Source organism: Marmota flaviventris, chromosome 7, assembly GCF_047511675.1.
Source record: "Marmota flaviventris isolate mMarFla1 chromosome 7, mMarFla1.hap1, whole genome shotgun sequence".
Lineage (NCBI taxonomy): Eukaryota > Metazoa > Chordata > Mammalia > Rodentia > Sciuridae > Marmota > Marmota flaviventris.
The window spans coordinates 91,179,756-91,193,037 of record NC_092504.1 but is presented as its reverse complement, the minus strand read 5'-3'; the positions used below and the strand labels follow the sequence as shown (position 1 = coordinate 91,193,037).

Genomic DNA, 13,282 nt, shown 5'->3' with positions numbered 1-13,282 from the left:
TAGTAGTATTACTTATCTGATGACTCAATATTTAGTTACTTTCACATTTACATCCTATATCATGTTATAAAATCTCTTGGGAAAGGACTGAGTGCTATTTATCCTGAGAAGTTCAATTCCATAAGCAGTGTCTGGTACACTGTCAGAGCAATTACTTTCTCAAAAATCAAATTAATCAAAATCATGCCTTTTCCTAATATAATATATGTGATCACTATAAGAATTGAACAAGTGATTTAGGAAAGCTTGTCTATTGTTTCTTGGGAAAATATACATCCTACATTTTTCAGCATAATATTGAATATTGATATTCTTTTCCTTTTAGTCTTTTATCTTTATGGTTTCAAAAGAATTCAAACTTAGATTCATTAATAATTAGTTAATTCAAGAGTTCAAACAAAAATTTATAAAAATTACAACAAAAAATAAAACTAGAGGGGGAGGGTGGGGTTCGTGTGAGGTGCTGGGTTCGATCCTAAGCACCACATAAAAATAAATAAAATAAAGGCATGTGTCCAACTACAAAAAAAAAAAAAATAGAGGAAAGCATTAGTTTATGAGAAGCTTTTAATTATAATGTTAAAGATTAAATACATTACTGAATAATCAAGTAAATATAAGTCCTTTTTGCCTTTCTGACAAGTGTTTTCTAAATCATATTGTGTATGCAGTATTTCTCTTCTATTTTAACAAATTTAAGAAGATCTTGTATTGCTTATTTGTAACTCAGCCTTTTAACATGTGTTAAAAATCTGTAGAAACTCATCTTTTCCATGTTGGAAATTCTTTTATATATATAACATATATATCCATCTGACACACGAAACAATTTTTGTAGAATAAAATTTTTAGAGGTAAATAAATTCCACATTTTGTAAGAGGAATCCATATGGAGCAAAACAGAAACTAGTATTATAGAAGACTTCTAATTTGAGTCTTTGAGAGCTATTACCTGGCCAGGCAACATCCAATTACGAAATGAATCGTCTAGGCAGTTCCTTTGATAAGCCCTATAGTCATTGTTTGAGTACTCCCCAATATTTTCATCTGATTCAAGTATAGAAATCTAGCTTGGCACTGTAAGGGCTTGGCAAATATAGAAAAGGATAATGTCCAGGATTTTATAATGAAAGTTCATTAAACATTATGGTTTCATGTAAGCTTTAGAAACAGAAGCATTATATTGTTGACATACTTAACTGTGTGTTAAGAAATTACCATTAGTATTAAATAAATATTAATCTATTTTATACCCTTAATCTTTTCAGTTTGTCTTTTGTCACATTTGACAGAGTTTTCACATTGCTTATTCTCTGAGAGCATCTGGTATTGTCCAAGATGTTATTAAAGTCACTCATTTTAGTGATACTATAATCTTCTATTTTAACGTTTTTTTTGTTTTGTTTTGTTTTCCAGTATTGGGAATTTAACCCAAGGCCTCCTATGTGCTAGGCAAGCACTCTACCACTGAGCTAGATCTGGTGTTACTGTAATCTTAAAAGAGTACAATGTTAATTCTATAATAAACATCACTGCTCAAATTAATAAGAAAACTATGGGTAAGTGTGGGGCATGTTCCTACTTCTAAGGTATAGGGCCACTATATAGAACTTTACAAAATCTCTGAAGATGGCATTACATGACCTTTGAAGTGGATTGCCTTACTAAATTAAACTACAAGCAAAAAGCAAGTTCTTTCCTATAAAATACATTTCTCCATAATTATAAAAAGTAAAAGCAAAAAATTATGCTTTTTAAAAAACATTCTTATATCAAACCCAACTTTATATGTAAAAGTCTCTGTGGTAGGAATGTGCAGAGAATTGGGCATATCCATGTCAAATCAAACATTCCTAAATATAAGTCAATAGAGTATACTTTCAAAACTAACATGAAGACATTGAATCATTACTTCAATACCTAGCTCTTATCCACATTGTAAACACAAAGAGATGCATGCATGATCGTGACTTAATTTCCTTATAAACACAAAAAATTTTTAAAAGATTTAAATTTTTTTATTATATTCTAATAAAACTGATGCTGTAAAAGTAATTATGTGTGCTGAGCTATTTAGCTATATTCTTTTCCTTTTAGTCTTTTATCTTTTTGTTTATATTTTTCTTTGTTTCTATTTTCCCATTATATTGACCACTGTTATAAGCTGGATGTGAGGTAGAAAGTTTGCCAAAAGTTCATTTGTGAGACAATGCAAGAAGGCTTAGAGGAGAAATGGTTGGGTTAAGAGAATCTTAACCCCATCAGTGAATTAATCCTCTGATGGGATTAACCAAATAGTAACTGAAGGCAGATAGAGTGTGGCTAGAAGAGGTGGGTCATTGGGGGTGTGCCTTTCGGGGTGTGCTTTTTATATTTGGCAAGTGGACTCTCTCTCTCTGTTTCCTGATCATCATGAGCTCCTTCCTTCCACCACACTTCCACCATGATGTGTAGCCTCAACTAAAGCCCCAAGGAATGAAGCCAAGTGTCTATGGACTGAAACCTCTGAAACTGTGAGCCCTGAAATAAACTTTTCCTCCTCTACTGTTTTTGTCAAGTCTTTTAGTTACAGCAGTGAAAAAGCTGACAAGTAAAAAAAAAAAAATTAGTAATTGAGATTTCAATTACTAATTGGGATCAGAATTTTGTAAATCTAGTTTTCCTACTTCCTCTCTTCAAACTAAACTACATCAAACCATAAGGATATAAATAAAACCCAGCATGAATTTCAAATTCTTTATAATTGTCATAAAAATGGCAAATGGGAGACTATTTGAGCAGCTTTGTGTTCTGTTCTAAAAGAAATACAAAACCTTAAGAAAATTCCATAACCTTAAAACATTTAGAACCATATTGAAAAGAGAAAACAGCATGTAATACTATGGTAATAATGGCATTAACGTAAAAACAGAAATAACAGTAATATGAACATAAATAAATAAGTAATAGCAGTTACTGAATGTTTCATGTGCTAGGCTTTTAAATTTTTATTATGTTTAATGTTTGCAAGTAATCTTTTCATTTTAGATGTGAGGAAAATGACATACAGAGAAACTGTTTTTGTCCTTCCTTACACAATAAGCAATGAAGCTCAAATTAGAAAATTTATTTGATCAGAAAATACACATTTTTTAACTTCTGCTATGCTAGTTCCAAAAAGGTGTTCATAAAATTATACTAGAAGTTTGAATGCAGCTGAAGTTAGCCTAAATGTACTGATAAATTAATTATGCTCTGACTTGTACTCTGAGAGAGAAAATATGTTTTAGCGAAGTGAAGAAAGAGGAAGTTTATTTGGGGTGTTTAAGCATTAGGAATGAGATGGATGAGAAGTGTTTTCAATACTTACACATTTAAATGCTTTTTAAAGTCTTTCTAATTTACTCTAGGCTTGCTCAATGGTAACACGTTTTATAGAAAATTTTAATTGTTGGAGAGACAAAGAGTAATCGCTAATATTCTTAAACTACCATGCTACATTTGAACTGAATTGAGATCAGATATTAAATAGTCATTTAAAAATATGATTTTTTTGTGGACTTGAAGGAAAGACTAAACTTTCTCATTTCTCTTTGTAAATTTTAGTGATGGATCATCATCAAATTTTGTGGGGTCAAAACCATAAACTAAATTGAGTACTGGTTATTTTTGATATAAGTAACTTCCCTGCAAAAAAGATAAGAAAACATATTTGCTTACCTTGTATTACATGTGAGTTGTCTTTCAAGAAGAAATTATATAGGTATTTGGGAATAAAAGCAGACATACACGCATAAGCCAAGGCTAAGAAAGAAGAAGGCAAATAAAACATTGGTTAATAGGGTAAATGATAAGCATTTTTAGCACATATTCTTCAATTCTTCTGTTAAACAATAGTTATGGTATTAAGTGCTAGAAATACAAAATTAAGGGGAAGAAAACCTCAGTTCTTTAAAATAGAAAATATTTTAGACAACAAAAGTCTTTTTAAAATATCTCAAATTGATATCATTAATGATATCTACAAATCTTACAATCTTTAATTAATGCTGATGTACACAAGACTGTAAACTTTAGGATTTAGAACTAATAGCTATAACGTATTCTTTCAAACTCAGATCCTTTACTATTCTTGGATCAGTATGAGTGATAACTGAATGCATCAAACTAAACATAACAAAAGCTTTAGTCTAATCAGTGAGAAAATCAGAGAATAGCATGTTTTTAAAAGCAGTCTAATAGGATATTTCAGTTCTCTGGGAGTATGTTACTGCTACTCAATTCCAGAAATCTATGAATATTTTGATACCAAAAAGAATGTGAGATTACATGTCTAGACATTAATGCTATATACAATTACATGCGCTAGATGTGATCTATTATTAGGGATTTGGGATTTGAATCAACTGAATCTAATAAATATTTATTGAAAAATCTATAAAAAGAAAGCCAAGGGGCTGAAAACTAAAACCTGTCATTAACCAAAAATTATTAAAACATTAATATTTAAGTTACTAGAATACAAAATAGAACAAGGTAAATTTCCTGAAATACAAAATGCTATATAGGTCAGGAAGAATAAGTCTTCATTAAAAAGGTGTGTTTGAGGGCTGGGGATGTGGTTCAAGCGGTAGCGCGCTCACCTGGCGTGCGTGCGGCCTGGGTTCTATCCTCAGAACCACATACAAACAAAGATATTGTGTCTGCCGAAAACTAAAAAAAAAATAAATGTTAAAATTCTCTCTCTCTCTCTCTCTCTTAAAAAAAAAGAGGTGTGTTTGAACTGACATGCTTTGGAGATATAAAAATCAAAGAAAAATGCAGCTAGGGAGTTATTACAAATGTTTTAGAAAGTATCCTTAGACTAAAATTAATCTCTAGAGAGTCAGAATCTTCTCTCAAGTTTCATAAAATGGTCACCAATGTAGGTAAGTGAATTTAGAATAACCAGTTCAATTCCCAAAAATCTCTAATCATTGTGTCATTACAACTAAAACTCTCCAGTAATAAATTAATCTTTCACATTCTCTAAAATGAATTTAAGAGATTCTTTCACAAAATTTTATAGTATTTACAAAGTAGAATAGAAGAACGTTAAAACAAAAACCTTTAATCTTTCAACCGATTATTTTAGGATAATACTCACAACAATTATTTTCATGATAAAGAGCCTTACCTTCATTATTGAAATTTAGATACAGGAATGGAGCACAAAGTGAGTCAAGACCTAACACAGAAGGGTTGGAACAAAGGAGTCAAATGAATAATCCATTGGAATTGTACACATATACCTCATTCAATTCTCTGCAATACTTCCAAATAGATTAAGCATTTTAAGTATTACCCACCCAGACATGAATTCCTTCATGAGTTATTCTGAGGAATATCTAAGTGTCTGAAAAATGGCAAGTGTCCAAAACAAATAAGTTATTCTTAACAATATTATTATGAGGTAAAAAGCAATATGGAAGTAGAAAAACAAAAATGTCAGAAGGCTTGGAATATGATCCCATCTCTGACACTCTGTGATCTTATCAATTAACATCTTCAGGCATGTTTTCTCATCTAGGAGATGAAGTTTTTGCCTTATGTTCTTTTTCTTTGAAATATTTTTTAAAATCCTTTAAAATTTGTGAAATGAAATACAAACATCTAATATGTTTATTTCACTGATAATAATGCTGTTCATATGTTGTCAAGTTAACAAAATGCACTTAAATTTATCTACAATAGCTAAGGAAGAAATAAAACACCTTTGAAATATACAAACCCAGGAAAAATAACACCTTCATTTAAAGTATGGGAGTAAAAAACAGAAATAGGAAAACATCTATTATATCAAAACATTCAATAAGAGTAGAGAGCATAATATGAATTTCAATTTATTTCACCTTCATAATCCTAATTTAAAATTTTATCATTGTGGGGCACAGTGGTGCACGCCTGTAATCCCAGTGGTTTGGGATGCTGAAGCCAGAGAATTGCAAAATTTAGGTGTGTATTAAAATAACATGGAATGGGATTCTAATTTATAAATTTTTTAATGACCATTAAAAATAATAATGGAAAGAGCTAAAAATTAACAAGTAGTTAAAGATTCTAGGGAGAAACAAGGTAATAAGTAAAATGAGCAGTTTGAGGTAATATTTTATGCTTTAATCCTAATAACTATGATAAACATAAACTAGGGATGACGAATAAACATTTCAACTCATTCCAAAACTATTTATGGCATAATATTATTTTAATATTTGTACAAGTTTAAGATTGTATCTACAGAGCTAGGTGTGGTGGTGCTTGCCTGTAATCCCAGTGCTTGGGAGGTTGAGGGAGGAGGATCATGAGTTCAAAGCCATTTTTAGCAAAAGCAAGGCATTAAGCAACTCAGTGAGACCCTATCTCTAAATAAAATACAAAATAGGGCTGGGGAAGTGGCTCAGTGGCCGAATGACCCTGAGTTCAACTCCTGCCCCATCCCCACTACAAAAGAAGAAAAAAGAAAAAAAAGATTGTATCCACAGAGATTGCAAAAGCACCAAATATTCCTCATTCCTAGTCAATGTGATTGGCAAGTTGTTTAATTTTAAATATGGAGTATTTAAATGATATCTCCTAAGCATTTTGACAAAAGCTTAAAAAAAAGATGTTCTCCTATAAACCTTTCTAAAGTGAATCAGAACTTTAGCACTGACTTTTCTGAAAGCAGGATATTTGATACTTAGTTTTACTACTCTAAGGAAAGTTTAATAACTAAAAATTTACCTTGCCAGTACACAAGATCAGGATGAGATACTACCCAAGCTTTTAATACACGCCTAAATTTTGCATGACCTTCTGGTGATGATAATAGCTCATCATACTGATGACAGCGAGGAATATCCACTTCAATCTATAAAAACAGCAAAGAAATAAGGTATAATTATGACAAAGTGATCCCTTATAAACCCATAACCTCATTCCTTAAATAAGAGTAGAGAGCATAATATGAATTTCAGTTTATTTCACCTTCATAATCCTAGTGTCTAAAGTTTAAAATTTTATTATTGCTGGGCACAGTGGTGTATACTTGTAATCCCAGAGGCTTGGGATGTTGAGGCTGGAGAATTGCAAGTTTGGCCTCAGCAAAAGCGAGGCACTAAGCAACTCACTGAAACTCTGTCTCTAAATAAAATATAAAATAGAACGTGGGGTGTGGCTCAGTGGTCAAGTGACCCTTAGTTATATCCCTGGTACCCCACATCCCTCCAAAATTATATTATTAATCTTCTAGAAGTAACAAAGAAGTTTCATGTTTATCTAAATAAGGGAAGTGGATTTCTTTTGAAAAGACATGTATTAACAGTTTTCAAAAATATCTTCCTTTATTGCCTTGGCCTAAATAAAGTGCCAAATTTTCAGGAAAAGAATCATTATCATTTTTCAAAGTGGGTTACTCAACCTAAAGTTCTATAAAATGTTGTTCTAGTCATTAATTTATGAGCATAAGAGGCAGCTGAATATTAATAATGAAAGGAGAAAATTTTCCTCATGCTTTTCTAAAATTTAAATACTAGGCAGAGTTATCTTATGTTACTTAAAAAAACTTACTTGTCTATCTGTAGGAATTGGAGTATCTTTATCAATTGCATCATACTTGTCATGAATAGCTCCCTGAAAAAAAACAAAATGTTAATATCCTTAATAAAATTGATAATACATGGCAAATATCTCCTATTCTAAATGCTTGGGACCAGAAATGTTTCAGACTTTGGAGTTTTTCTGATTTTGAAATATTGGCATAAATTGTACTAGCTATGTATCGCTAATCTGAAAATTCAAAATCTGAAATGCTCCAAAATATGACTTTTTGAGCAGTGTGTCAGCACTCAAAAATTTTCAGATTTTGGAGCATTTTGTAGAGTTCATATTTTTAAATTGTGGATATGCAAGAGGAAAAACCTATTTCTTACAAATATGTATTTTGAAAACCTACCCAATATACGTGTATTCAAATCCAAGTTATACTTCAACTTAAAGAGTAATTCTTTATATCTTTAACAAGCAGACTTGTGAACGGTATAGACCAAAAGATTAAAAAGTTCTGTGTGTCATTTAGATACTAAGTATAACACAGCTTTATCGTTTTTCTATCCATTGTTGACTTTTAAATAGCAAATTTCATAAATAGAAGGGATTTTGGCAGGGGGTGGGGTGTCATAAAACAATTTTCTGTTAAAAGTTAGTAAACAAAGAAAAATAAAATGGAACATTTCAAAGTAGTAGTATGGTACCTGAAAACAGAAGTTTGGGATGGACTGGACATCATGAATTATAAAACATTGGGACTAATGGGGTCATCTATATTTTTCTGTTTTTTTAATACAGAAAGAATACACGAGTCAACTACTTCAAATTTTGGTCATATTCTATAGGACTGAGCATTAAAAGTTCTTACTTTTCTGGCTCATAATCATGATAGAGGAAAAACACAGGGAAATTTGGTGATATTATTTGCTGTATCAATTTCTTTGGGATTTAGACAATCTGACATCAGAAATCCTCTTGGACTTGAGTATTATAATTCTTATAATACTAAAAATTAATATATTACATGGACAGTAGATATTCTTGTAAAGTAATCAACTAAATTCAAACAGTTTTATAGACTTCATCAAAGCAATCAAGAATTTTAAAAAAGGAAATTCTTCTAATATAGTTCCAAAAGGATTAAAAATTTGGGGGGTCAAACAATTTTCAGTTGTTGGTAATAGATATCTACAGGAGAATAAAGGGAAGACTTTCAGTGAGAACCACTAAATAAAATATTAAATAGCATAAACCCAACAAATCTTCAAATAATTTTTCTACTCTATTCTTTTCTTCTGTATTCTTTCTGCTTAAAAATAACCAAATATTCTAATGTTCATATTTACTATATAATTTTCTAATAATTTAAAAGCATATATGGAAACACTTTTTTAAAATCTTTTATTAGCACTATTTATTAATCAACTTCTAACCTTCTCTTTTCTTTTTTACCTCAACTCCCAGAAGAGCAGCCCAGGTTAAACCCCTCATTAGAGGAGGAATGTCAACTCTTGCTTCTTTCCAAATTTGATTTTTTTTATATGGATAAGCCTATGATATAAATAAAGAAATAAAAAAAAGTTCAAAAAATTAAAATCACTTTTCCCATCACAGTGTATTCAAACTAGACATCAATAACTAGAAAAACTCTGGAAACCATACAAATGCATAGAAATTAAACAACATGCTTCTGAATAAACCAATGGATCAATGAGAAAATTAGGAAGAAAATTTAAATTTCTTCAAAACAAATAACAGAAACAATGTAATAAAATCTATGGAAAACAGTAAACACAGTACCAAAGGGAAGTTTACAGAAATCAATGACTGCACTAAAGAAGCAGAAACACCTCAAATAGACAAGTTATCACCATATCTCAAGGAACTAGGAAAATAAGAACAAAACAAAACAAAAATTAGAAAAGTAACTAATAATGATCAGAGAAGAAACCAAATGAAATAGACTAAATGACAATACAAAAAGACTGAGGAAATGAAGAATTGGTTTCTCAAACATATAAACAAAATTGACAAACTCTTAGTGAGATGAAGGGAAAAGTTGAGATGACTCAAAAAATAAAATAAAATGTGAATAAAAGAGATGCTACAATTGATATCATAGAAATGCAAAAAATCATTAATGATGATTGTAAAAGTTATACTCCCATAAATTTGATAACCTAGAAGAAATGGACAAAATCCTGGGCACAAAACCTTTCCAAAACTGAATTATGAAGAGATAGAATATCTGAAAAAAAATTAATAATAGCAAGATTGAATCAATAACAAAAACTGCCCTGTCATTGTAAAACCCAGCCCAGATTTTTGAATTCTACCAAATATTTAAAGAAGAACCAATGCCAATTATTCTCAAAATAAAAAAGAAGAATTCTTCTAAACACATTCTATGAGAACAGTATTACCCTGATATCAAAACCAGACAAGGAAACAAATAAGTAAAACAACAAACCAATATCCTGGATGAAAAAAATCTTCAAATTTCTAGCAAACTGAATCCAAGTGCATATTCAAAATATCCACCAGGATCTTGTGGGATACAACTTAGGGATATAAGGATGGTTCAATATACACAAATTAATTAAATAAAATACCACTTAGTACCACATTAACAGAATGAAGGACAAAAATCATATGATCATCTCAATATATGAAGAAAAAACATTTGATAAAATTCAACATTCCTTCTGTGATTAAAAAACGTGAACATGTTAGGTATAGAAGGAAAGTGCCTCAGGGTAATATTGTCCTCATAATAAAGGCCATATATGTAATAGTTAACATACTGAACAGAAAAATGTTGAAAGCTTTCTTTTTAAGATCTGGAATAAGACCAAGATGTCCACTTTCACTACTTTTATTCAACACAAAACTGAAAGTTCTAGTCAGAGCAACTGTGCAAGAGAAAGAAATAATAACTTTGCAGAATACATGAACCTCTGTTATAGAAAATTTCAAAGACTGCCTAAAAACTATTAAAACTGATAAATGAATTCAGCAAATTTCCAATATATAAAATACAGTGGGATACCACTTAGTACCCATACAGAACCCAGTAGCATTTCTACCACAGTAAATTATCTGAAAAATAAACTAAAACAGCAATCCCATTTACAACAGCTACAAACAGACAAAACCCCTAGGAATACTTGTGATGAAGACTGAGTCTGAGGTGAGGGCTTCTGATGTCAGCAGAGGTGAAACAAACCCAACCCATAGCCTATTGCTGAAGCTAGCACTTGGGTGTTGAGAGCCACAGCCGAACGGGCCCCAGCAAACTTCCAGCTGCTGGGGGATGATTGGCTCACAGCGGGCCCCAGCAACATCTAGCTGATTGGCTCCTCTGCGGTGATGCTCATTGGAGATGCTCATTGAGCTGTTTCCCCGCCCTTTCAGACTGCCAGCTGATGATTGGCTCACAGCGGCCCCAGCAACATCTAGCTGATTGGCTCCTCTGCGTGATGCTCATTGGGCTGTTTCCCTGCCCTTTCAGACCACAGAGCTGCTCATTGGGGAACTTTTTTGGCTCCGCCCACACGACCCAGCCAATCGGCCTCAAGAGCAGGAGGATAGGGGGAGGTGGAGAGGCCGGTGGTTGAGGGAGAGGCTTGTGGGAAGCCGGTGGTGGCAGTTGGGGCTCTGAGGGTTTTTCCTGAGGAGCTGTTTTGTTTGGCGTGTGTGGTTCTAAAAATAAAGTTAGTTTCTTTTGACAAGTGGCTCCTGATTGTGCCCAGCCAGACTGCGGCACTTGGGGACATGGTGGGATATCTTATAATGACCACCTTACCTAGTACTGTTTAGGGTGGGTATGGTGAGGGGCATTCAAGAGGGTACAAGTATATGCATCTCATGCCTGCCATCTACACAGGCTTGTCTCCTATGGTACAGACATGGGTTGGAGAGGTGGTCTGTGACACATGGTGTTACATCAAGGCAGTGTCTCTGCCTTGCTATGTGTAGTGTCCCAGAGGGTTGCATCCACAGCAGCTTGTTGGGCTTCAACTAGCTCATCAGAGCATCATCTCCTTGTCACTCCCCAGAGAGGAGCCACAGCAGGCTGAGGTATCACCATCACAGCTGTAGGATGGCTACCTTCCACAGCTGTTAATAAAACTACATTAAAAATAAAACCCTAGGATAAAATTTAACCAAAGAGGTAAAAATATCTCCACAATGAAACTATTAAACATTAATGAAAGAAATTGAAGAGGACACAAAGGAAAGATATTCTGTGTTCACAGATTGCAAAAATTGATATTATTAATATAGCCATACTACCCAAAGTTAATTTACAGATTCATGCATTCCCTATCCAAATACCCAAAGCAATCTTGAGCAAAAAGAAAAAATATGGATACAATACATGACTTCAAAATATACCAAACCCTGGACACAGTGTCATATGTCTATAATCCCAGTGACTCAGGAGGCTGAGGCAAGAGGATCACAAGTTCAATGCCAACCTAGGCAACTAAGTAAGACCCTGTCTCAAAATAAAAATTAAAAAGGACTGGGGATGTAACTCAGTAGTAAATCACCCTATGGCTCAATTCCCAGTACCAAATAATAATAAAAAGTAGATAAATAAACAAACATAAACACACACACACACGCACATACATATACATACATACATACATACATACATACACATACATATATCATAATGCCACAGAAAACAAAACATCATGAAACGGGCACAAAAACCAACACATAGACAAAAAAAAAACAAAACATAACAGAGAGCCTAAAAGTAAATTCAAGCATTTACACACATATACACAGAGTCTCTGCAATAAATGGAGCTGAAAAAATTGGATATTCACAAGCAAAACAATGAAATCAGACCCTTATTTTTCACCATTTATACAAATCGAATCAAAATGGATTACAGACTTAAATGTAAGACCTAAAGCTTAGAAACTATTGGAATAAAACAGGAGAAACACATAGAGACATTGACATGAGCAAGGATTTTTTTGGACAAGACTACAAAAGCACAGAAAACAAAAGCAAAACTTGGTGGGATTATAAAAAATTTAAAAGTTTCTGCACAGCAAAGTAAACAACAGAATGAAAAGATAGAATACAGAACAACAACAACAACCAAAAAACTGGGAAACTATACATCTGACAAGGGGTGGATATCCAGAATGTGTAAGAATTCCAAAATATCAATTGCAAAAAATAAATGCATACATATACACAAAATGCATAAATAAATAATTTTTTAAAAAAATGAAGACCATCACTAATCAATAGCAAAGCAAAACCACAATGAGTTATTATTTCTTCTTCCTTAAGTTAAAAATGGTTACTACTAAAAAAACAATATAATAAGGTCTGTTGAGGATGTGGAGAAAAGGGGAACAATTATACACTTTTGGTGGGAATGTAAATTACTAAAGCCATTCTACAAAACAATATAAAGTTCCCTCAAAAAATTAAAAAGAGACCTATCATATGATCCATTGCTGATCATCCAAAGGTGATCAGGATATAAAAGAGACATCTAAACTTTCTCTCATGTTTATTGTAGCACTATTCACAGTAGTCAAGAAATGGAATCAACCTGTGTTCATCAACTGAAGAATGGACAAAGAAAATTTGGTGTATACACACACAAATGCTAATCAGGCTTAAAAGGATGAAATTGTGTCACTTGTGACAACATGGACATAACAGGAATACAGGTGTTAAGTGAAATGATAACAAGTTA

General features: G+C 32.4%; 1 protein-coding gene across 4 annotated transcripts in view; it reads right to left on the bottom strand.

Annotated features, from left to right (window-relative positions):
- Window positions 1-13,282, bottom strand: part of Tbck (TBC1 domain containing kinase) — a 224,266-nt gene that overhangs the window by 134,684 nt on the left and 76,300 nt on the right. For all 4 annotated transcript variants that reach the window (XM_027935483.2, XM_071614493.1, XM_071614491.1 and 1 more), the window contains exons 15-19: window positions 8,998-9,096; window positions 7,567-7,629; window positions 6,742-6,868; window positions 5,156-5,206; window positions 3,700-3,783 (exon numbers count right to left, since the gene is read on the bottom strand). In XM_027935483.2, the coding sequence (XP_027791284.1) occupies window positions 3,700-3,783; window positions 5,156-5,206; window positions 6,742-6,868; window positions 7,567-7,629; window positions 8,998-9,096 (424 nt within the window). The remainder of the gene's footprint in view (window positions 1-3,699; window positions 3,784-5,155; window positions 5,207-6,741; window positions 6,869-7,566; window positions 7,630-8,997; window positions 9,097-13,282) is intronic.